The sequence below is a fragment of the Taurulus bubalis genome (assembly GCF_910589615.1).
Source record: "Taurulus bubalis genome assembly, chromosome: 11".
Classification (NCBI taxonomy): Eukaryota; Metazoa; Chordata; class Actinopteri; order Perciformes; family Cottidae; genus Taurulus; species Taurulus bubalis.
This window is the reverse complement of record NC_136599.1, coordinates 7,974,240-7,999,373: the sequence shown is the minus strand read 5'-3', so window position 1 is coordinate 7,999,373 and position 25,134 is coordinate 7,974,240. Positions and strand designations below refer to the sequence as shown.

Genomic DNA, 25,134 nt, shown 5'->3' with positions numbered 1-25,134 from the left:
GTGATCAGTTTAGACGACAAATCGGCTGAGATTGTTGCACCTTAAAAAGGTTTGATGTCATGGGCAGACTTTGTCAATTTGGGTTCAGTCTTTTGTCCATTGCACCAAAACGAGACGACAGACTTATTTTTTCTTCGCCTTCTCAGCCAATCATGGGCCTTTAATGAGAAATTGTAAGATGCTGTGTCAGGCATCCACAAATGGGTACTATCCTTCACTTCACTGGCACACTAATCTTCACTTGCACCTCTCAAGTGTCTACATGTGTTGAACAAATACAAAATACATTTTTAAAAAAAGAAGCAAAAGCGGGGCAGAGCCACTAAGAGCATAAAAGACACACAATGAAGTCAGTGCTCTGGTCTTTGGCTGTAAGAGGCACTTTGCTGACTGCGTCCCCCGAGTGCCAGAGCAGGAGGACAGTCCTTTGTGTTGCAGAAGTCTTGGGCCACTGAATTTCCTGTTTCAGCAATTCTTTACTGGGGACAGATCCCGAGAGGTGCAGCAGCTTCTCCCTGGGCTCCCCTAGAGTGACTGACGTCCACCTTCTGTTCTCATGTATAGGAGGAAATAAGGGCCACTGTCTGACCCATTTCAATGACTAACTCCACTACTTGGACACAACTGTCCTCGGCCACCTATAACCACTCGGGGGAAAAATGGGCACACCAGTATGAACCAACACGACGGTCCAAAAAAAAAAGAGTTGCAGAAAATAAGTGGTTCGCGGAAGCAGAACAATCACTAAACTTAAGGCAACTTAAAAGGCTGCTCATCAGTCAATGCACAACTTCATATTCAGTTCATGGAACCGTTCTTTTAACTGGGAGCGCACACAAACCCCGCCGAACAAGAATGGCATGAAGTGCTACGACTAGTTTACAGGCTCGCCTCGGGCAGAATGTGGTGATGGAGAAAGTTACTGTATACGTCTGTCCCTCTGAAACCTTTAAGACCCGTTTGGATGGAAATGTTTTCATAAGTCTATCAAATTCGTCAAGGGACTGTTTTATGGGGTCATAAAACCAGCTTGTGATAAATACAGTGCCTCAGGTCAAAGAATTGTTAAGTTCTGATACCCATGGCGAAGCCGGGGACCAGGCAGGACCAGCTCAGGGCAGAACAATCATTCCTTTTGAGAGTGATGCATAATAAGGTTTAGAGCATAACATGGGGTTCAAAGGCAGCACCCTAATATTACAGCTCCAACAACCTGTTTAGCGTGACAAGAACATGGCTGCACTGGTATCTTAATAAACAAATAATCTCAAAAGACATACTCACAGATGTCCATGATGAAAAAGGAATACTTGTTTTGGATAAAGCAAAGGAAAAAACACATTGCTGCGGTTCAGACGAAGCTTTTAAACTCACATTTCTTTTCGAGCGCAGTTGCAGGGTTCAGATGGAGGGGGAGAAGATAGTGGGGGAGCAGAGAGTGAAAGAGACAGTGAGCAGCAAATGAATGCAGAAGGCGTAGAACACCTTGACAGGCAGATATCTTGCTATGCACGGGATCCACCTCGGGGGACGTCTGGCTAATTTCCTGTGAAAACAGCAGACTACCGAGGCAGGAGGCAGCGGGTGGAAGTATAACAGCGAACAGGGGAGGAGGTAAACTATTTTCAGTTCCTGGAAAAGTCTCGTCAGAGTTTGTTCGGCTGGTGGTGCTGACGTGGGACAGGTGGACGGGGGGAGAGAGGTGGGGGGGGAGGGAGGCAAAGGACGGGGGATGGTGGGGTTTGTGTCTGGGCTGAAACAGCTGTGATGGAGACCCCTCTCTGTCTGTGGCAGAGTGGTGATGGGACATGATTATTCAGCATGGCTTCTCATCTGCGTCTCGTTTGGGACGCCCTCCCCCCCACCCCCCCGCTCCATCGTACCCTATCAGTCTGCGTCCTCTGATCCTAGTAACAAACACTCCCGAACACACGCAACATAAATACATTAACACTAACTTCCACTCACACAGCCTCACTTTCCATACCCAACGGCACCAGGGAGAGGTGCACGTTGCAACGCGAATGACAAATGCTGCTCCATATTCTCTGTAAGGGGAAATATGGCTCCACATTCTCATGACACAATTGATATACAGCCGTTGCAAATTAGCCACGAGGCCGCAAGTGTGGAATGAATTGATATTCCAATCATCTGCATGATATAACTGGGCAGAGAACAACGGCAAAGTCATCTGCGTCGCCTTGATTAGTGAAGTACACAAGCAGGAGAATACGATTGTCAGTCTGCACTAGCGGCGCACTTGTTTCCTAGCAAAGGCCCGCGTCTAATAGAGGCAGCCTCCAATAAATTTGTACAAATATCCCATCAGAAGCGGGGAGGCCGCTTCATCAGCGGGATGTGTTGATAAACAATGGCGGTCTCTATTAGCAGACGCGGCTGTCAAGGACGTGCATGTCGGGCCCCAGCGAACAGAGGGAGGAGAGAAAGCAGAGTGAAAAAGAGACGGGGAGAAAGAAAGGCAGACGAAAGAGAGGCGGGAAAGGAAATAAAGAAAAGGAGAAAAGAAAAGAGGTGAAAGAGTGAAAACTAGGGGTTGTTCTCAGAAAGGTCAGGCTGATTGTCTCGGCCCAAATATGCTGGCCTTTTCAAAATTAACTTGGCAAAGGCGATATTTTCCACAAAGCCGGCATCATGAATCAAAGAAGCGTCTATAGTTCATCGTTGAAAGCAAAGCCACCTCCCTCCCCGCGTGCTCCACGCTCTCCACTGACACTCCACCCTCCCGCATAGGGCTGACATCTTCAGTAATTATGTAATTAACACCATGGCAGGCCTAATTTTAGAGATACTACGTTATAATTGCATTTAGTCGTTCATTAGTTAGGCCAAACATTCGATACACTGTGCGCAGGTGCGGCAGAGGGCCAAAGGCTACTTGTTTTTTGGAACACAATCGCCGTGTCAATGACTTGATTGGTTTCTGCTTGATATCGCTGACAGGACAGGTTTTTGTAATTTACCAATAATTACCCTCCCTCTCTGATACAATAAAAAAGTCACTGGTCTCTGCTTAGATAAACCAATCAGTGTATGTTCCTTCTGCTCCCTGCCTCGTGGTCTGCCTGTCTGGTGTGAATAATGTCCAGCGGGTTCGGTTGGACTGTATTAAGGGAGGAAAAAAAAGAAGAAGTAAATGTCACAAAAGAACGGGACATTTTGTCTTCCTAGTGCAGGTGTAATACTGTATTAAATGATACTAAAACAGTAATTACCTGAGTGATAAAGGCATGTTAGGAAAACCAGCAATACACGTGCTTTCAACATGATGTATTACATGAGTCAGAGCAGCAGTATGTCTTTGTGAGCTGTTTTTAATGGATTTTTTTAAACAACAGTGGGAGCCAGTAATCTACATGGACAGATCATAAAGGAGTAGCTTCTGACTGCAGCAAAATACAGTGTTGGGTTTAGACTTTTAATGGGTAAAACTGCCAACAGGGAAATAAAATTCTACCGGCATTATCCTTCAACTTATGACTGAAACGAAGCAATGCACACTGGGTGCAACGTAATTAAAAGGAATGTGCTCCTGGTCTGGTGTCCTGTAATGAAACACTTTTGTGATTAGTGGATGGATAGTGTCACACTATTATGATGTTACAGTCTGCTTAGGCAGACAGACAATTTGGTCCCAGTAACACCAGATCTGTTCCAGTCCCTGTGATGATTCCTTCAATTAAGCCTTCCTGGCAGACGAGGCCAAATGCTTAACTAGGCAGAATTGGAGCTGCCACTAGCTAGAGGTAGCAATGGGCTCCACTTCAACAGCTCATTCATCAGCCCCAGCGCTACCACTGGGCCACCTGTTCTGACACCACACAGGGATGGAGTCATTTGCATTCTGCTCCGACCGTCGTCTTTCCTCACTTTCTCCCCTCCTCCTTCTTTTCTCTCGCACTCTGCCTATACAACTTTAAAGTTCCTCAGTGGCAGCTCTGGCAGATAATTGAATACCAGGGTTTGATTTAGTTTGAAATCAATTTGGGAAGGGGCTTTTCATTCATTATGCTCCTTGGCTTCTGTACTATGTCTAAAATCCCTCAAACTTTGGCAGGGGCTCGAACATTGTCAATTCAAAGTAAAATTAAGCAGCTGAGCTGGATTGACGGGCGAGTGGAACATGACGGGACGGAGGGAGTTGTATTCGAGGGAACGGGTGGACTCCTCTCCTGGGGAGGCTCTCTCCTCGGTGCTCTTTGTCACCACCAGGTGCTGCTGTGAAATAAGGAGAGAGGTGTCGACAGGAGGCAGGAGGCAGCCATGCACATTGCTTGACATTTTAGCCAGCTCCCTGCAGACACATATGGCAAGTGTGTGTGTGCCCTTATGTGTAACCATATTCCTCCGTGTGCACGCGTGTGTTTGCACGCCTGCATTTTTGTTTCGATATACGAGTCAATGTTTGCGCCCCGCATTTGGTTGTGTTATTCTAAACGCTCCTTTTGCCGACAACAACGGGGATTATGTGATCTACGCCTTCGCGACGGCGTCCACCTGACAGCGAGGCTGACACATTGACCACAGTCAGTTGTAAATCAATGTAGTGCATTATACAATATGTTACACGGCATAATGGGGCATTATATCACAATGTATTTGAAAACAACTTGGTGCTATTGTGAAGAAATATGGAAGTGCTTCAGCAGAGCACATTCACTAAGCACTTCCCCGGGTGTAAGAGGACTCTTTAACACGGAGTGGAGGGTCGAATATCAGCTTTTCAATAAAGAGAAGGGATAACAGTGTAGAGTGAACAACTGCGTGAGCGACTTAACTGAGAGGGATGCACAAATGGACACTTGGCGTCACAGCCTCTGTTGGGGACATCAGCGGCGGAGATCACTGCAGGTTTTCTCCACTTTAAAAGCAATTTCTTCCTCTGGATCAACCCTCCCCCGTCCTCCAACTCCCTTATCTTCTTGTGTGCTCGACTCAATTGTCATCCGACTGACTTGAGGCTGTGTTAGATTGTTAAAACCTCCGAATATGGTAATCTGTGGACTGCTCTGACCTTGGGAGAGTGTGTTTGCAAGGTGTCAGACCCCCTAATTCATCAGAGACAGGCCATTAGCTGGCTATCCAGCCACACAAACACACAATGGAAGTGGAAGGAAAGTTCTCAGGGAAACAGCAGCAGCACCCCGTTCCTGAGATATCATTAGTTACTGCCTTTCAAAACTGCTGAATTGGGACACTTACCTGACTTGCCCCATTTTTTTGCGCCACGAGAGCCAAGATGTTGATGAATGGTTGTGAGAAACTGTCACAACCAGGAAACGGAGAGAATAGGGTTAAGGACACATCCTACCCACACTCCTCTACATTACTGACTAATGTAGGAACACAGGTGATCGCAAAGCTAAACTATGAGGAATCACGCAGTTTCCCCCTACTTACTTTGGTAAACGAATAGCGAGACGAACATAAAAAAAAACCTGCAGCATCTGCAGTACCTGAGCACAGTTCCATTTTGAGTTCCTCTTTGAAGGATTAGTGAATGAAGGACAGGATATGCAAATAGAGCTTTCTCAAACAATCTCAAAGATGGCAAACGGTTGCCATGTGAGGTCAGCGGTTGTGAACAGCCTCATATATCTAGATGCCAAGTGAGATGGAATAGTAATTACCCCTGTGCATCTCTGTGCCTCTATCTTGTAAGCTGCGATGATTGACAGCCTCAATAAGAGACTGGCGCCGCGCCCTCCTGCCCTCCCCGCCTACACGCCCCCTGCGACGACCGGTCAAACCCATCGTCTGGTGGCCCCCCCAGGCGGGGCACGGGTGACACCCCTCGCTGATAATCCAGCCCATCACATCCATCATGCCACCCGGCTCACCCCTGTGAGAGGGCACAACCGAGGGAATCTAATCAGGCGGTTTAATTGAGGAGCAGGGCTAGCCAATACCCGGGCAGGGAGGCTGGCTCTGCCTGGGCAGGCTCAGGGGACGTCAATAACACTCAGCGGGTGTCGATTCATCAGACCTCCTTAATGTCATTAGCCCTGAGAGGCTCGCTTCACCCCTCTCTCTCCCTTTTTCGCTCCGTCTTCCGTCTATCCGTCTCGTTCTCTCATGCCGAAAACTTTCCCCTCACTCACTTTCTGTTGCCTCTTCCCTTCCCTGTGTCTCTCAAATCTATCCATCTCCCGCTCTCATTACCCTCTCCCTCGCCAATCTTTCCAGAGGCAATAATATGCTCACCTTGCGTAACAAGTTCAGGTCTCGCCTAGAGAGTGCTATATGTGTGCGTCTGCGTTCGGGAAATTAGCATGTGGACGTTCCTTCGCCGCCCAGCTCTCTTCGGTCCTCCTCCTACCTTCTTTCCACCCAATCTCCAGCCCTCCCACCTCCACCCCAATATGTTCTTCCTCTCGCTCTCCAACAACATGTGGCGCATATTCCAGCTGTTTATTAAACAATGCCAGAGCTTCCTAGGAGCAGGTGATGCAGTCAATTACTCCACAATTACCTGGGTAATTATGCAAAGGAGGAGAGAGAAGAGCAGTAGCAGAGGGATGGAGGAGGACCTTGGCAGAGGTGGATCGGTTGCGCTGGCAGTGGTTGGGGCCCAGAATGGCAAGCGATTGAGACCTTGAAGTGACAGTGCCAGACAGAGTGCAGCTATAAAGGACGATGTGCCCCCTCACCTGCCAAAAACATACACTCACACACATAAACAACCACAAACACAGCTCCGAACATTCAGCTTCTGCCCCCAGTACACTGACACCCTGATGCCTGTGTGTGGCTTTTCTGATTGCTGCTGCTGTTTTTGTTTTGGGCAATAACTATACAGTGTTTCTGTGGGGTTTTTTGCCCTGCGGTTTGCCTCTGCTTCCCATGACAATTAGGTGTCTTATACCTGAGAGGCAACGGAAGGAGGGAGGGGAGGAGACGGGAGAAGATTGGAGAACGTTGTTGATGAAGGACAGAAGATGATGAAGGAGAGAAGGGAGGAAAACAATGGGTGAAGGGAGAAAAAGGTGGAATGAGAGCTGGCAGGGGAATCTGTGGGGAGTTGCATGTATTCCACAGAGTCTTTATACTGATACTGATTAAATAAGAGGAGCTGCTCGTTTCCTTTTTAGCGTATATTAAAAACAGACATATTTGGAAACATGCACATGTCCTTCCTCTCAAGCCTCACTAACAACCAGTGCTGCTCTGCAATTATCCATGTGGACTGTTTTACACACTGACAACGCTGCTCATGTCAAGCGGGCCTGACAGGCATGTCTTGGGGTAAATTGAACCACACAGTGGCTATTCTGAAACAAAAAGTGTCAGATGGAAGAAGAGGGCTTGGCGTATTGCCTGCCATGGGAGGTTTATGCACTCGGATTGAAAATATTTTCACTGGCAGGGTGAATAGTATATTGTCAGCTCATCACTTAAGGAGGATTGTTGGTGGGTATAATACTTTCCAGCACATGGCTTCTCCAAAAAGTCTCAAGCCAGCCAACCCTCTTAACTCTGACGTGATTCTGTGGCCGGAGTAGTGTCTCTGGACACTAAGCTTTCACTTCTGACTCTCCAAACTCCTCACTTTGGCTCATAATTATCTCTGTGTTGCAGATTAATTTATAAATCCCCCATCAAGAGGGAGGTGGACTGACCAGCCGAAGTAAAGATGACCACGTCTTTACTGAGGCACAGTTGAGGGGAAATTATGGCAGAAAATATGTTTTCTACAGCAGATGAGATGGTGAGCATTGTGTGATCCCGAGAAGTGCACAACCCTTTTCCTGATGAATTCCTTGAAAAAAAAACACACAAAAAAACATTTGTCCTTGTCAGAGTGACGTTCTTTTCGTGGTCCGGTTGTCCACCTGCCTATCTTTCTGCCTGTATCTAGCAAAGAGGCAGAATTAGGTGGTCACATGGCCATTCTGTGTTAGTGAAGATGGGCATGAGGGAATTACCTCACAGCTCCGTATCTCAAATCTGTGGGATTAAGCTCCATTAAACATGGAGCGCCGCCGAGCTTTATCTCGGGATTTCACTCTGAGACAGAGCAGAGGAGGAGGGAGTCGGGGGAGAGGGGTGGGGGGGGGAGGGGAGAGAAATAGCGATGAAACGTCCTTCACCTTTATCGACCAAATTATATAAAAAAAAATGAAGGGATGAGAAAAATTGCTTGCCCATTCCACAGTACAATGGAAGAGAGCTTGGCCATCTTACACTTGTGTGTGTAGCATGCTTAAACACCCAGACAGCCACTCCAACACTGGCCACTACCTCTGTGGCTGCTGCTCCTAGCATACACACCGACTGTGTAAAAACAGGCCTCTCCCCAGGCACACCGGTCCCTTAATGAGAAATGACCACTGCTGAGCCTTTGCACTCCCTTACACTCTTTTCACGCACGCACACTAAATGTGCTCATGCACAATCAAACAAGCGCCTCAAGACTTCAAGAGTAAAGAGAGATGAATTCATCATTTAGTGCTTCCCTTTTCAGCTGATAAAACTGCACACTCAAAAATGCACTTTAAGGGTGAATGATTAGATTAATTGCCGGTCGACACTTTGCTGAAGTGAAATTAGCACATAAGCATCATGGAGGACCATGAGTAGCCATGTTTGACTTTATTTGAATAATCAATAAGGCCTACTTACACAATAGACCACAGTGTCTGTATCTACATGCATCTATGTTTCAGTTTTCAGCAAGAAAATGAACCAGCGCTTCCGCTCGATACATTGCATTAACTGTACAGCAGGAGGAAAAAGAAGAAAAAGTGGGCATGCTGGGAGTCGGGGTGGTCCAGTGATGAACACCTCCTGTGTCCTCCCTTCATCCTCTTTCTCTCCCTCTCGCTCTTCTCCCTCCTCTTGGCTGTTATTGATCTGATCTCCTCCTCTCTCAACTGGAGCCATGATTCATGTTGTTCCGACTGGCCCTCACTCACCACACACAGACACAGCTCAGTCATGCCCTCCCCTATCTATCTGTCCATCTGTCTCTGCCTGCTCTCTCAGCCCTCAGGCAGACCGACCTGCTGTCCACAAAGGGGCCACCATGGCCCGGTTTGCTCCGGCGTGTGTGCGCTTATTATCATTACTATCGCTATTTTTGTTGTTGTTATTATTGTTATTAGTCCTGTGTATGAACATCTCGTTCTTCCATTAGGCGACTTCCTGGAAATCGTCTCAACGGGATTGACTTCCTTGATGTTCTCGCTGTCTTTCACATCTACATGTAACGCCTGGTGAAAATCACTTGAGACCTGAACACTGGAATACATTCAGCGGAACGTATAATTGCACTTTTAAGTCATATTTCAAAGTTTGCGTGAGGCACTAGATGACCGCCTTTGATAACACTGATTAGGTTAAAAGGCATTTCTTGTCCTACAAGAGAATCAAAGGACAGTTTTTATCAATTGTTTGTGTGAGAGCTATTTTTAAAATATATGCTGTTTATTCATCTCTCAAAGTGTTCCAGTCCATTCAAATGCACTATGTTCATTTTCTGGAGAAAAAAAAAGATAAGGAACGCATCAGACAAAGAGCGAGAGAGAGAGAGAGAGAGAGAGAGAGAGAGAGAGAGAGAGAGAGAGAGAGAGAGACGTGTACAGGCAGTGTAGCTGCAGGAGCACATAAAAGCCTCGCTTCAGCCAAGGCCCCTGCTCCAATGTGTAGAAATTAATTGAGTGAAAAAAATCTGCTGTTTAAGGTTGAAGTGGGTTATGGGAGGCAGTGTAACAATTGTTTTCTGTTTGCCAGGGGCTATATATCGTTCATTCCGGCTTTCTCTCTCCTCTCAACGCTCGCCCCCCCTCCTCCCTCCGCCCTCACCATCCATCCACCTTCTAAGCCTCTCTTGCTCTCTCCTCTCCTTTTCATCAGTCTTTTATTTTCCACAGTCCACAGTCGTTTTGATTCATTTTTATCTCTCCCATTTTCATCTATCACATAGGATATTTTTTGGGGGGGGATATCTTTTAACTTAAATTTTCTCGCAATAACAGGCTCCATTTATGACTTGTGGTTTTACTACCTCGGCTTACGGGTATGTTCAGTTTGGGAGTTCAGTCACATATGTGGCACATATATACATACATACATACATACATACATACATACATACATACATACATACATACATACATACATACATACATACATGCATACATACATACATACAATAACAATATTGTTTTCCCCTGAGATTCGGTCAATGTAACTGAACAAATGTCCATATAGGCAATTTGTGTGTGTGTGTGTGTGTGTGTGTGTGTGTGTGTGTGTGTGTGTGTGTGTGTGTGTGTGTGTGTGTGTGTCAGTGCAGCTGTCTGCATGCAAGCGTCATTATTTAGTGGCAGTGACATTAACAGGGGACCGGTGTCGACACACAATGCAGAACCAGCTTAGCACCCCCTTGGGCTTATCCAAATGACTCATTCTCTCTCTCTACATTTGAGTGTGCAATAGAAATCCACAACTGTCTGTTGTTGCCTTTCATTTCAGCACTATTAACAGAAAATACATCGCACAACAACAACAACAACAACAACAACAACAACCAAATCAACAGAAACTAAAAGATGTGCGTGATGCATAGGATGTGGAAGGGAACATATATTCAGAATACTTTGAAAAGAACAAGGTTACCACTTATGTAACAGCCAGGAATAGAATCAGAGATATGAAATGCAATAGAAATACAAGAAGAGAGACAGAAGGCAGGAGGACACAAAGTTATGACGGACAAAACTTACAAGATAAGAGCATTAATGAGGAGACTTTTATCTGGATTAGTCATTCCTCTGTTGCCCAAAGCAGAAGGGTTAAACCTGTTTCCTGTGTTAAACTCCTCTTTAGCACCCTTTCATGTAAAATATCAAACCTTTCAATATCACTCTGAGGAAAGCACAGTTGCTCACCCTGTATAATTCTATACAAACACTTAACCATTCTCTTTGAACTTTGCAGCTCCACTCATTATACCTCCTTTGAAGAGTGGATGTTGGAGCAATGCTACATTTTGATTTTGCAGCTATTAAATGTAACACAGCAGCACATTACATCTAAACCTCTGTGTTGCTGCTTAATAATACATAGGCCATGTGCAGCAAGCCAGCAGAATGAATAGCCAAGCAAAAAAGGAAGATAAAGGTAGCCGATGAGTGAGACGCTTTGGGTATAACAAATTCGTCTCTTTGCATACGTCAATACACAAATTTTTTTTTTTGCAGTAGTGGCAGAAAAAGCTCCTGTGGAATTGTGGGGCCAGCTGTACTGCGCTTGTGAGTAAAGAGGAGATAATGTCACTGGATGAATCCTCCTCAAAGCCCTTGCCCCTCGGTGTATAGTAGTATCCTAAACACCGGCGCTGCGTTCGCCATCTGACGGATATTAAAAGAACCAAGTGTTCCAGAGCCAGCAGGGGAAAGAAGAGACGGTTCTGCCAAAAGGCCTCACAGCGCACGAAGGAAACTGCTTCTCTTGACATAGGGGGTCTGCCTTCGCCACAGGAGTGGCCTCACGTTAACGGAGACCATTGGGGGAGGCGGCTTTTCTCAAAAAGGGAAGAAGCAGATGGGGGTAAGAAATAGAGCGAGAACGAGAGGAAAGGGAACACAATAAAGACAGATGGGGAGAAAGGGAAACGCGCAGATTCAGTAAAAGGCATGTCCTGAAGAGCTATCTGAGGCATTTCAAGCAATCTATATAATGCATTTCACAGGTTTTCAGGAATAGAAAACCACTCTTTGATTCAACTCAATACTCAAGGCCTCGGCTGACCCTGACCTGTAGAAATGCCTGTGAAATGTGTGAACCAGCCAAAAGCTGGTTGGAAATCATTAAACAGAGATTTCGCAAAGAACTCGCACCCCGGCATAAGGGAGCGGATGCTTAAACTACTTGCTTTCCTTTGAACTCCAACCTTGGAATTCAACTGAATCCATCAATGGTCCAGACCAGAGTGGGCCCTTTCAGTGCACAGTATCACTTGGAGGTGCTGTATTCGGATCAGGATGGATCTCAGAAGAGCATTCGGGCCTGCAACTGAGGAACGGTAGAAGCCTTGGTGAAAGTTTTTCATTTACATAAAAGCCAGGCCAGGAGTTGCCCAGGGATCTATGTTTCGCTCACGAGACCAAAACAAAAAGGAGAAAAACCACAAACCATAGAGTCATGCAAAGCCTGCTCACTGCCTGCAGTGCTCTGTTTTCTTCACCCTCTCTACAAATCTCATGCCCCTGCTTTGCATATCTGGAGTCGGTTCTGCTCTGCTACTCCCATGGGGGTTACATATATCAAACGCTGGCAAAATCACTTTATTTGGTACACCAACAGTATGAACACAGATAATGAGTGACATGTGAAGCACTGAGAAGAATCCCTGTTTCTGTCTCAAAAGATGTTGTGGCAGAGTGTCCCCACAGAATAAAAACAGTCATATGGCTTCCAGTCAGCTCCACTTTGACTGAGCTCCATTATTCCTCTGAATTGGTTTGGAGCGAGGAAACAAGTGTGTGTAGCAGCTGGACAGTTCTCCCCTTTTGCCTGGAATCATCCAGGAGGAAGGTCTGAAGCTGCAGTGGGGAGCTTTTCATAAAGCCAGTCTTTTAATGGAGGTCAAATTCCTCAAGCTTTGCACCATTTTTAATATTTCTTCGGCTGCTTTCTTTGCTAAATGTCCTCCTGACCCTTCACAATAAAGCCGGGGCTCCCCCAAGGAGATGGCTCATTACGACAACACTATAACATGTGGCAACAAGTGGTAAAATAAATAACAGAAGCTGTCGATAATGCACTTTTTTTTTTTTTGACAGGCCCATTATACATCCGCTCCCTACAGCAAACTTTTCCAAAATTAGCCCCTCAAATCCGGCCGCTGGATTGAAATGGCGATAAGGCGAAAGGTGAAAGGCACACTGAGGGCTTAACTGCTGCTGAGTGATTCACAATTGTAAGAAGTAAGAGAGGAAAACTAATTACTGTGGTCTTTAAGGAAAACCATGGGTAAAGTGGACGCTCCCAGTGCTGGGGGTAAGGCGTTCATGTGGGAAGGCTTTGGTTCAGTCACTAATAACAACATAACAACCCCCATTAAGCCATTATGCTGGAGAGGGGATTACTGCTTTAATGTACTGTGCTGGATAAAAAATAATTTAAGTGAATCACACAACCTAAAATGAATACCTGGCTCCATCACCTCCCTCCCTTGCAGGGTAACATCCAAAGCTAAATGCTGCAATTTCTAATAAAGGCCTTTGAATTAGTATCCACTGTGTATTTGTTCATTATTATACCATGAAGCATTTTCTGTTCTCTCGTCCCAAGTTTATGTTCACCTTGTATTAGCATGAATACATGAGACAAACCTGTCGTAGCTAAACCATATTCTTCCTGCGCCTATGCAACCACTCGATGACTGGTACTGTATACGAGCGGAGAGGGTTAAGAGTTATAACCATGGAAACCGTTCTTTGAAATATCGCAAACAGATTGGTCTTAACTCCTCCACAATCAGGTAATTCAAAAAGGAAGAGCTAGCTGTGTGAGCTCCGAGGCAAAGTAGAAAGAAAAAAAATAGAGAAAAACAAAGCAGGCTCCGGGAGAAGAGAGAAGACAATGGAAGCAGTAATCGATTTACTGTCTTTACAGCGCAGGCAGCTGACTGCTGTCGAAAAGACAGCCTATAAGTTTGAATAAAAATGGAAAATAAAAACTTTTTTTTTTGCTTTGGGGATTTGCCTGTATCAGTAATCTGATCTTAATTTCACAGTTGAGTTGGAGCGAGGGCTGGAGGGAGAGCATGCACAGCGTCACCTCCTCTCAGAAACACGGCTTGTTTAGTGCCCTCTCACATCTGGCCTCGCAATCTGGTGGTATCAACCACTGCATCTGTAAATCAGTGCTACCCCTGCTCCTGAAAGCACAAACAGCCACACAAAGCAACTCTATTCCACAGATATGCAGCTAGTTTGATGACAATTTACCAACGCAACCCACTCAGGTGGCGTTGAAAGTGTGGAACGCTATTGTTCTCCCAAATCATGTTTCGACTAGCAAGACAAACAAGGTATGAAGCTTGAATAAAGATAGGAATGTGCTCGGGGTGGACAAAAATCTTCAGTGTTTGATTTTGCTGCAAAAATGAAGGGCAAGACGAGTAAAGAGGAGTTAAATGTTGAAGGTCATGTGATATTGAAAGCCAATGCGCTGTGGCATCCAGCGCGTATCCACTAGCATCCACTCCATTACAACATTAGCAACTAATGTTTTGACATTTGTCTTCATTATTATCAATGAACAGAGCGATTGAGCCACCAGCATGCTCCATTACCTTCCTTCATTGCACAGTTGCACAGTTGAAATCACACATTAGGGTGGATCCAACATGAAATGACAAGTTACGGGGGCTAAGGACGCACCGGCAGATTATTTAGGTGGTGGAGGGTGAAAAGGCCGGGTGAAGGGATGGTGGGGTTGAGCTGGGGCAGGAATGGGATTTAGGGAATTGGTAGAGAACTGTATTGGCATTAAAGTCTTGGGAGCGCAGAGGCGCAGAGCAGCACAGCACACCTTAAGAGCAGAAGCTCATTTCAATCGGTATAATTAGCCTGTGGTAATGAAATAAGTCAGAGGCACTGCCACCTTCACTTAAGAGAAAATCGATCCGTATTTTAGGGAGTTTATTAAAGCTTAGGAATAATGGGGAGAAGGGATAGAAGGGGGGGAGGAGATGGAGGTGTTAAGCCGACGTTAACAGCTAATCAGAAGATGAGAAGAGGTAACATTGGGGGAGAAGCTCGACAAGAAGCAGAGCGGATATCAGTCAGTCAAAGCAGATGTGTTTCGAGGTCTCTGCTATTTCACAGCGAGAAGCCAGGGGATGCTAGAGCTATGCATACTCCGAGACCTACAGCCTGAATTAAGATGACATCACTCTGTGAGAATGAAACCTATCAAAAAATGTGGTGTAGCCGAGGATCCTGAGTGATAGACAGCCACCGGACATCCTCACCACAGGGGAAGCAAGGATCCCCCTAGGAGGTGTGGCTGTGGCCAGGAGCTGGTGAACAACTTGAGCTTGGTTAAGAGCAGGGTGTGGTGAGATAATCACTGATGGACATCTCTCCTCCGGTGCCCCAAATGCATACTGGTAGATGGGGGGTGCTGCTCGCTCATTTATCCAGCCGTCTGGCCAACTCACCTGGAGTGATGGGGGAGACGTCAGAAAGGCAGGCTGCTATTTCACGGCCTGTTAAGCGCTAATGCCGCAACATGCCCTGCGCTCCAATTTTAGGGAACAGGGAGCAATACCGTCCAACTCAAGGTTCCGTCCGTCTGGACTGTGGACTTGGAGGGTAGTGTGGAGGAGGAAGAGGTGGGGAGGGGAGGAAAGGGCAGCGAGGAGAAAGGGAGATGGGTCGAGAGCGGCGCGATGAAAAAACTCGGGCAAAGAATTAAAAAGACAGGGAAACGGAGGGTGGAAGAGAGAAAGGCCCTCGACGAGAGAAAGAGGAAGGCGAGATCGAGGGAGAAAGAGGGTAGAGCCTCGGTTTACACGGGCTGCTGAGCCAGCACTGCGGAGTAGACAGGACAGCAGCACACGCTGACATCTACTCATGCCACGCTAGGCTGCCTCTAGCAGGCCCCAGAAGGGCCTTCGCTCCCGGACTTGCAGCCTTTCTCTCGCCGGAGCCACTGAACATCACGGGCCTGAACTACCCACAGCGCTTGTCCTCTCTGTGCACTAAACCTGGCCCATGTAATAACCACAGAACCTCTATTAAGCACTGGGTGGCTGGGGAATCAGAGCAGCTACAACAGAGCATGAGGGATGTAAAGACTCCCTTGTAAAACAATTGAGGTTACGCTCAACTTATGTCAACTGTTTGTGCTCTGCCTTGTAAAGAAAGGTATGGTATGCATTATGTATTCAAATGGATCTTTCCCCTCTCCATCTAAATACAATACCAAGCAGAAAGAGATCGATCTTCATCCTCTCCTGCGGCCTCAAACTTTCCCTGTACAGAAGGCAAAGGTCAAGCCATTTGGATGTGCTTACAGTAAACATGCCCGTGCATTATGGGTCATGGTTCCCATCATAGGATGCTTACAGCAGTGATGGATCACTTCTCTCCGTCGGTCTTGCGGGGTGAGCCGATCGGGGACATGACTCAGGTGTTCCAAGGCTGCAAGATGTGGATGTGAGCACACAAAACACAAGGAACACACCACGCAGTCACAGCAGCGTGACTCAGCGCAGACAATGTGTGCACTTATGTACAGTGTGTGAAATAGCAGAAGTTTTTTGGTGCAATTTCAATGATCCAATGTGGCTTTGCAGCCATAAGTCAGCTTCTACATGTGCTCTCTCTCTCTCTCTCTCTCTCACTTCACTAAGCTCACCTTCACACCTTGCACTGCTGAGCACAATTAGCAATTAGCTCTGGTAAATTAGACTGGCTACAACATATCAGAAGCTCACACGGCAAAATCACAGAATGGAGACTCACACCGAGTGAACTCTCCATCCGTCTTCACGTGTGTGACTCTTGATGATTGCTCTTTAGTGCATCCTTTATCTTACGTTGTTGCACACTGTACACTGCACACTGCAGGTTTAGTGATTCAGCAGCTCAGCCTCTGACTTCTTATTGCTACTGATGGACATAAAATACCGTAATAGTCACCAGCGCATTACTCAATGTCCATGTCAAGTGTCGACTCGAATGTAAAGAAAAGCTTGTTCTCCAAACACTTAAGGGCTGTATAACCTTTCTGTTTTCCAGCATGAGTTGCTTGTGTTTCAGTCTGGCTAAAATCCAGACCTCACCGCCAGCAATGCATCATATGATGTGCTCCATTTCGCGGCCCAAGTACACATCGGACACGCCTTGACAAGTCATCAGGACCACACAGCGTATACAGCATGTAGCATATGAAGGGAATCTGGAGCGCTGTCCTGGATTCAATTCTTTTGTGTTGCATTTCACGAGAGTCCTCACCTTAAGAGCGAATCTCTTCAGCTATGCCTTGCCAAGAAATGTCTTTTTTAATATTATTTTCATAAAGATGAGTTGGTCACAGAGGTCTGGATATTTTTGTACTGAAACAGCATGTTTCTCCTCGTCTATTGTGACAGCTACGAGACCACAGAAGAGCACACGCGCTATCACTGGCCGAGAGGAGATACAGTGGCTGTGATGTGCCAGTTGAGAGTTGCTTTAAAGAAAAATGGCTGCTTTTCTGGAGCATTGACCAGCATTGCTGCTGGAAAATAGGACAGTGTTAAACAGTACAGTATTCTGTTGGGTGGGGGGGGGGGGGACAGTGCTGAAGTGGGCCGCAATGATGTAGCAGACAGCAGAAGTAAGGTAGCAGTGGGGACAAATTGAACTGGCATTCGTTGCCACTTTCTAGCTTTAGAGATATATATATATATATATATATATATATATATATATATATATATATATATATATATATATATATATATATTTATAGAACATATATAACACGTATGCATGATTTAGTAATGGTTTGAGGAAACAGTAGTATAATAACTGTGCAAGCTAAGTTCAATAGACAACTTCTAGATTCAACTTCTACCACATCAAACCTCCCCTCGCCTCTTCTTGGAGGGACACTTTGAGGACAGAACTTAAGGGTCAGTCATGACACCACCTTTCATTATAACCTGACCTAGAGCTGAAGCTGGTGTGACATCCTAAAAGACCTCACACAGAAAATTCACCCCCAGAAAAACAAGTGAAATTGGCAAATACGACCTCATCCTGTTGTTGAAACAAAAAACATACTGCACTTTATATGAGTGTGGGATTTGATTAAGACATATTCGTTGGGCCCTTTATGTAAGACTCCAGACCTCACAGGGTAGAATCCCTTTCCCAACCCCTTTCTGTACAACGTGTGTTCTGTGAGGAAGTCAGAGCCGACACACTAAACACTACTGAACATAATTTGTATTCACATGTTAATAAAACCCAATGTCAATTTATGTTTGGACTGTCAGAAACTGGAAAAATAACGTAACGGTACAAAAGGATGGATGTGTGTGTTGTCCCAACGGGTTATCAAACCACTGCAGGACTGGAGAGGACACTGAGCTGGCAAGGCGAATGAAGAGGCCATTTTCTTGGAGTGACAAATATCTGGAGGAGTACAAACGGAGAGCAGTGGGCCTGCTGGGAGAATGCCTGAGCTTTGTCTTTGTCTCACTATGTGACACAGACTCACAGCACCACTCCCTGAGGTGTGTGGTTAGGCGTATGTGAATTATGTGACCGTATTTGTGTGTGTGTGTGTGTGTGTGTGTGTGTGTGTGTGTGTGTGTGTGTGTACATGTGGACACACATACACGAAGAGGAGACCGAAATCAAACTCTTCTCCAGTTTTCAACTTCTGTGCTTCCGGCATCTGTCCTTGTGGCCAATCATGTGAAAGAGAGCCGAACCCAAACTTTAGCACTGCTGAAAAGCAAAGGCGGCGAACGAGTCTGGGGGCCGGACCACATCTGGGCCCTTTATGGCAGCAGCTGGGATGCGGAGTGACGTGGAGTGAGGTAAGGGAACGCCGGCTCGACAGTACTGCTTTGAGCCAGCAAGATTAATGTAGGCTCTCTGGAGCAAAGGCAACATCCAGAGCCTTAATAAGGTACAAACAATTGGTTCCACTCCACCGGCTTCCCAGGGAAAACTATTGTTGTGCTGCATTGTTTCTTGGTAAGGCTCCTTGGAGACACGGGCCGACTGCAGCATGTGACTGTCTCCATTACAGTCAGGGGAACGCTCACTGTGGACCTGTGTTTGTCTGTGTCAGGGTGAAGGCTGGCTCTCGGCCGCCCCACATCTCCCACCCATCCCCCCCACCCCCCCTTCACTCCCTCTAAATCCAAACTCTTGTAAGCGCACTCACCTCGACTCCCTGCACTTTCAACTTCATGTGATCCTCCCGTGTGGTCTTCCCGTCTTTCCTCTTCTTCCAGCAGTAGCCATCCTTTCTGTACTTCACCTTCTTCCTATTGTACAATATCATCGACCCATTCTGCGGCCTGGATCCGGGGGAGACCGGGCAGAGAGAGGGAGAGCAAAAAAGAGAGAAAGATGAGATGAGATGAGAGGAATTTTTAGGCAAAGCTACAGCACAGCTCGGGGACTCATTTTAGAGATGTACAAAGAGGCCCGACACGAGTCTGCGCCAGGCAGAAAATGCACCAGTGACTTAGATGACAAGACTTCTTTATGGTGTTTTTCAGCATTGGTATGCACAGTTTGACAATGAACAAAGCACCCTTCAGCATACATTTCGCCCAATGAGAAGTGTGTGTGCTGCGAGCCGCTATAGTGACACTTCTTCTCACGGAGTAAATTACATGAAGGGCAGTGTGTAAGGCAAGCAGCGTGAGGGAGGGAGGGGGCTCCCTTCCTTATCTGTGATTCATCCAACTTAAATGAGTTGTGGTGTTGGAAGTCCCTCGGGGGAACGAAGATCCTCCCTTACGCTCCATTCATAATTCATTCTCCCTCCACCAGACCACAGCCTGTAGGCTCATAATGATATAATGTAACTATTTGATGATAATCTGCCTTTCCACTTCGATATGTAACAGAGGCATTTGGCGCTCAGTGTTAAACATTAACTGAAAGTGTAGCATAAAACATTTATGACTTACTCAACAATTAGTGAGCAGTTGGACCGAGTTTTGTGTGGGTGTATTTGTATTTTTTTTTTGTGCATTGTGGTGTGGGTATCTGCAGCATCAATCCAGACACACTACAGTTTTCCCACGCACTTTTGAACACACACACAGTCGCTCGCTATGATTTGGAGCTCTACCAAATGAGAGCAGGCTTGCCTCAGTGTTTGGGGCCTCACAGGGAATGAGTGGGAAAGCAGTCTGCCCAAGCTGCTGAGGAGGCAGAGTATCTGTTGAGTGGCTTATGCTGCGTTATACACAACAATTTCTGACCTCCTACTAGAAAAAGTACAACAGAAGACCGCTCAAAGTCGGAGTTCCTACTTGAACTCTTGTCCGACACGTGAATTGATGCTATTCGGTAGCTGGTTACAGGAAGCAATCGTCTCTGCACAAAGGTTATTCGGGAAAAAAAGACATAATACATGCACCCAAAATGTGGAAGCTGCATTGCTGAGAGTTCTATCGTGTGAAATATCAGTTTGTCACGGTCAGCCATGTTTTTTGTTTACGTTCGGCGTCGTGCACCTGGAACGCTTCGAGGTCGGAAGTTTCAACGGGAAAAAATCCGACCCGAGAGATGTCTGGAACGCAGACATCTGGTGAGCCTTGTTAGCCTCGTGTTCAGTGTTCACATGCACATAGACACAACACACACACACACACACACACACACACACACACACACACACACACACACACACACACAGAGACACATAAAACTAGAAACACAAAAAACGAAAAAAAACTCTCATCAAAGCAAAGAACAAAATCTGGGTTGATTTGTGTCCTCTCTAACCAAATTCAAAATAAGAAAACCCAACGGTTGTTTTGCATTGTTTTGTTGTTTATTGTAAAGCTTTTTTTTTTCTCTCTTCTTTTTTCCATAAGGTTTATTTATATCGCTGCATGCATCATTTTGCAGGGCTGCCTTTTGGGGCCAGAGCGCGTGTTTATCTTGGTATCACTCATCAATCATTTTCCCAGCCGGATCTCAGGGGCCAGTGGAGAGGGAGGAGATGGGGGAGGTGGGGTCCCTGCAGTCCCCCCTCTGTGGCCCCTGACAGCACCTTCTAATGAGAGACGCCACTCACACACTGACGTGCTCACTCCTTGCTGATCTCCCTTCTTCCCTTTCCTCCTCCCTTCCTCCCTCTACAGCCCTCTCTTCTTGCCGTCAGTCAACTCGAGCTGCGCACCAGGGACCGTCTTTGTCTCCTCCCTCGCTCCAGCTCCTCTTCTGCTGTCTCTCTCCCTCTTGTTTCATCTGTCTCAGGATCCCTCACCTCCACTCTCCCACACCTCCCTCTCTCCTGCTGTTTTCTCCTCACTCACTGCCCACTCTTGTTTAGCACTCAGCATACTTTGCAGAAAACAACTATTAAACAGACATTTTTATTGGTCAGTTTGAAAAGTGGAAACTGCTCAATGGCTGTGTGGGATATACACAAAGTATAAATTTTGTTCTAGTTTACAGCATCCATAATGTCGCCCGCCGTGGAGGCGCGATCATAAATGGCACTCATGAACTAAGAACTTTGCAGATTGCTGCAATCTCAACATGTACTTCTAACCGATTTGCATCCCAAATGTCACCTGAAGGACACTCGTCCGACATGCCTACATCAGCAGTTGGCGTCGTTCAAACGGCAGAATGGCCCTCTCTCGCGGTGCGATCCGATTATTTGTTTCGATATCATTCTGGGTTTTGTCCTTCAAAAAGATACCAGGAGTGTGTGCCTCTTAAAATGTAGCCCAGCTTGAGACAAAAAGATGGGCGCAGATGAGATAAGGCAGAAAATCAAATGACACAGGGCTATCTGATCTCCTCCAGAGCACTGGAAATTGGGGTGAGGCTTCGGTGTCAGAGGCTCCACGCCGTATTTATCGGCTCTGCGCAAAAACGTATCAGCTCAGCTATTTTTGAGGACTGTTAGGAAGATGCTATTTTCAATTCAAGGCACTTTGGACTGGCAGGAGGGCGCCTCGGCACCCACTCAGGAGTCGCTCTGAGGTAGAGGCCAGTCGAAAATGCATACTTTGGCAACAGAACTTGTCTCCTCTTCCTGCTGCTGTCTCCCTCTCTCTCTCTTTCCCTCCCACTCATCTCCTACCACTGTATACTTAGGCGTTTCAATTAATCTTATCAGAATTATACATATTTATACATGAGGGGAAAAAGCTAACTGCTCCGTTATCAAAGAAGCGTGACAGGAGGCTCTCTGTCTCAGATGCCTAAATGTGGCAGATTAATATGGAAATGCAGGCCTCTGACAAAGTGCACACAAGCTCCACAGCTGCCTCGTTCCTCTTTGGAGTTTGCAGCGATAACAAGCTTTACCCTCAGGGTGGTGTTAGGCCTTGTCCAGTCCTTTAGGAATCATTCATTTACCCAGGTAATGGCATTCGCTCAATCAGATTTGTTCATTTGAAAAAGTCAGGAGAGGGTGGGGGGTTTATGAGGTTGGTGACGTGTTCAGCATGGGTAACAAACCCAAAGCAGGGGGAGCCTTGGCCCACAGGCAAAACGCAGCTCTCAGGCTCAGCTTCGGCGTCTAAAAGGCACTAACACAGAAAGGAGGAGGAAGCGGGAACAGCCAGACAGAGAGAGACAAATCTGTGTGAGAGGTGCTCGTGTTCCGACAGGGATCAGTGAGGAGAATCCTCAGCTCTGGTGAATCATGCCAGAATCCTAAAATGTTCTGTGAAAAACACATTGATTGAAATTTCTGACTTGAATACACATATTCATGAAGAACACAAACGGGCTTATTGTGCGCAAATACAGACACGGTTGTGGTAAGTATAAGCCATTCATGGAATATAAACAATAAATAAAAAGGATTCATAGTATGTCCTTAATATTTAAGCTAGCAATACAACTATTACTAAATACCAGACTCAAAACTACTCAACTGTTTCAAGTGTACCCTTGTCAAAAGAGTTACAGAGAATGAAAGAGTTCTGTCTTGGTCAACCGGTGTAACAGTGATAAGTGTGCTCTAGCCCCTTTCCTATTCCCCATGATGCCCCGGGTTTGATTAATACCACACATGCTGTTTTTCTCCCCAGCAACTTCAACTGGCAATACAGCCAAGAGCACAGGAGAGAAGTAGAGGAGAGGAGAGGAGTAGAGGAGAGGAGTAGAGGAGTAGAGGAGAGTAGTAGAGGAGAGGAGATTATTAAAGCAGAGGAGAGGAGTAGAGGAGAGGAGTAGAGGAGTAGAGGAGAGGAGTAGAGTAGTAGAGGAGAGGAGATTATTAAAGCAGAGGAGAGGAGAGTAGTAGAGGAGAAGATAGTAGTAGAGGATAGGAGAGGAGTAGAGGAGAGTAGTAAAGGAGAGGATAGTAGGAGAGGAGAGTAGTCGAGGAGAGGAGAGTAGTAATGAGAGGAGAGTAGTAGAGGAGAGGATGATAGTAGTAGATGAGAAGATAGTAGTAGCAGAGGAGGAGTAGAGGATAGTAGTAGTAGAGGAGGAGGAGGAGGAGAGGATAGTAGTAGTAGAGGAGGAGGAGGAGAGGATAGTAGTAGTAGAGGAGGAGTAGAGGATAGTAGTAGCAGAGGAGGAGTAGAGGATAGTAGTAGAGGAGAGTAGTAGAGGAGAAGAGAGTAGTAAAGCAGAGGAGAAGAGAGTAGTAGAGGATAGGAGAGTAGTAAAGGAGAGGCTAGTAGGAGAGGAGAGTAGTCGAGGAGAGGATGATAGTAGTTGAGGAGAGGATAGTAGCAGTAGAGGAGGAGTAGAGGATAGTAGTAGTAGAGGAGAGGATAGTAGTAGAGGAGAGGAGAGTAGTAGAGGAGAGGAGAGTAGTAGAGGAGAGGATGATAGTAGTAGAGGAGAGGATAGTAGCAGTAGTGAAAGAGTAGAGGATAGTAGTAGTAGAGGAGAGGAGAGTAGTAATGAGAGGAGAGTAGTACAGGAGAGGATGATAGTAGTAGATGAGAGGATAGTAGTAGTATAGGAGGAATAGAAGATAGTAGTAGTAGAGGAGAGGAATAGAGGATAGTAGTAGAGGAGAGGAGAGCTGGGCCGGAGAGACTTTGAGGATCGAAGGGTGAGCTGGTTGGGGCCTGAAGTGGCTCAGAAGGGAGGCTACACCTGCTGTTCTCAATTACCCATCAGAGCCTTCAGCCATCTCAGCCTTTACCCCACTGTGTCAACAACCCCAGTCACACCTACAACTCATCCAAACACATCAACACACTCCAATACACACTTACACTCGATGTCACACACACACACACACACACACACACACCAACGCTATTAAGTATAAATATGAAGCACAAATATGCCTCTGAGCGCTCACACACACACACACACACACACACACACACACACACACACACACACACACACACACACACAAGCGTCACACACAAGTACAAATGCACACCAAGTTTCTGGTAACCCTGTTGCTCCACTCGGGGTAACATTAATAGCAAGACGAGTGACAGGACATCAATAACACACGGATGCTGGCCATTACCGGTTCTGTCAATCACAGGTAAAACATAGGTCACATGTGTTAAAACACGCGCACAGGCATCTGGAGCCGGGGCGTTTCTCCGCGCGACGTAATTAGACTTCAAGCAAGGGCGCTCTATTAGATGGCAGCTCATCTTTGAGCCGTTTGTGCGAGCAGAAAGGTGCCGGCGCCGCGTCGGGAGCTCCTATCTGGACGCATCACGTGCAATTGATGACTCGCAGATAAGCCGCTCCCTTTCAGCCCTGCCAAAGAATGCATCAGGAAGTGGGGCGTTCGCTAAAACTACTTTAAATGTAAATCTGCCATGGCCTCAGGATTGAGATTCATTGTCTGCGCTGCTCTGAACCCCTCCAACTCCCCCGCTAGTGTTCGTATGTCGAGACGCCGCGGGTCGCGCACCTCTTTGACTGCCAATGAGGCCGCGGCGCCCGGTCACTGTGATGCCAACAGTTCTTACTCCTCTGCTCCTGAGTGGCCTCGGCCTTCAACCATGAATGCCTAATTATATATGATAATAAAAGGGGACGCTGGGTCAGTCAGCTGGAACAAGTTATGCAACATCTTTTAAAAATCATATCGCATCATCACTTTTCCTCGGCAACATTTTTTTTTTTCTCCCTCTGTCCTCTGGACTGTCTGGTAAACGGTCACGGTCGTCTTTGAAAAAAGAATTAAGGATAACCGCAGAAAAACGGCGACGACGGCTAACTGAATTAGACTGAGATGAATCAAGGAAGTTGCATTTCCCGAAATATGATATCACGTATCTCCAAGGCTGTACAGATGGAGCACAATGTTTTGTTTACCCAATGTGCTCAGCTAAATACAACAGTAATGATGAGAGGGTAGCTAGGCCCCTGGAGTTGTAATTCAGGCTAGGGAGACAGATCGTGTGCCTCCTCTCTTTCTCTCTATCTATACTGCCAATGACTGCCACAG

The 25,134-nt window shown here is 46.3% G+C and overlaps 1 protein-coding gene across 1 annotated transcript in view; it reads right to left on the bottom strand.

Annotated features, from left to right (window-relative positions):
* Positions 1-19,047, bottom strand: part of camta1a (calmodulin binding transcription activator 1a) — a gene marked incomplete at both ends in the record, with an annotated part of 112,390 nt that extends 93,343 nt beyond the window's left edge. Inside the window, one exon of the mRNA XM_079225619.1 lies at positions 18,928-19,047. Within this exon, the coding sequence (XP_079081745.1) occupies positions 18,928-19,047 (120 nt within the window). The remainder of the gene's footprint in view (positions 1-18,927) is intronic.
* Between the last annotated feature and the right edge of the window lie 6,087 nt (positions 19,048-25,134).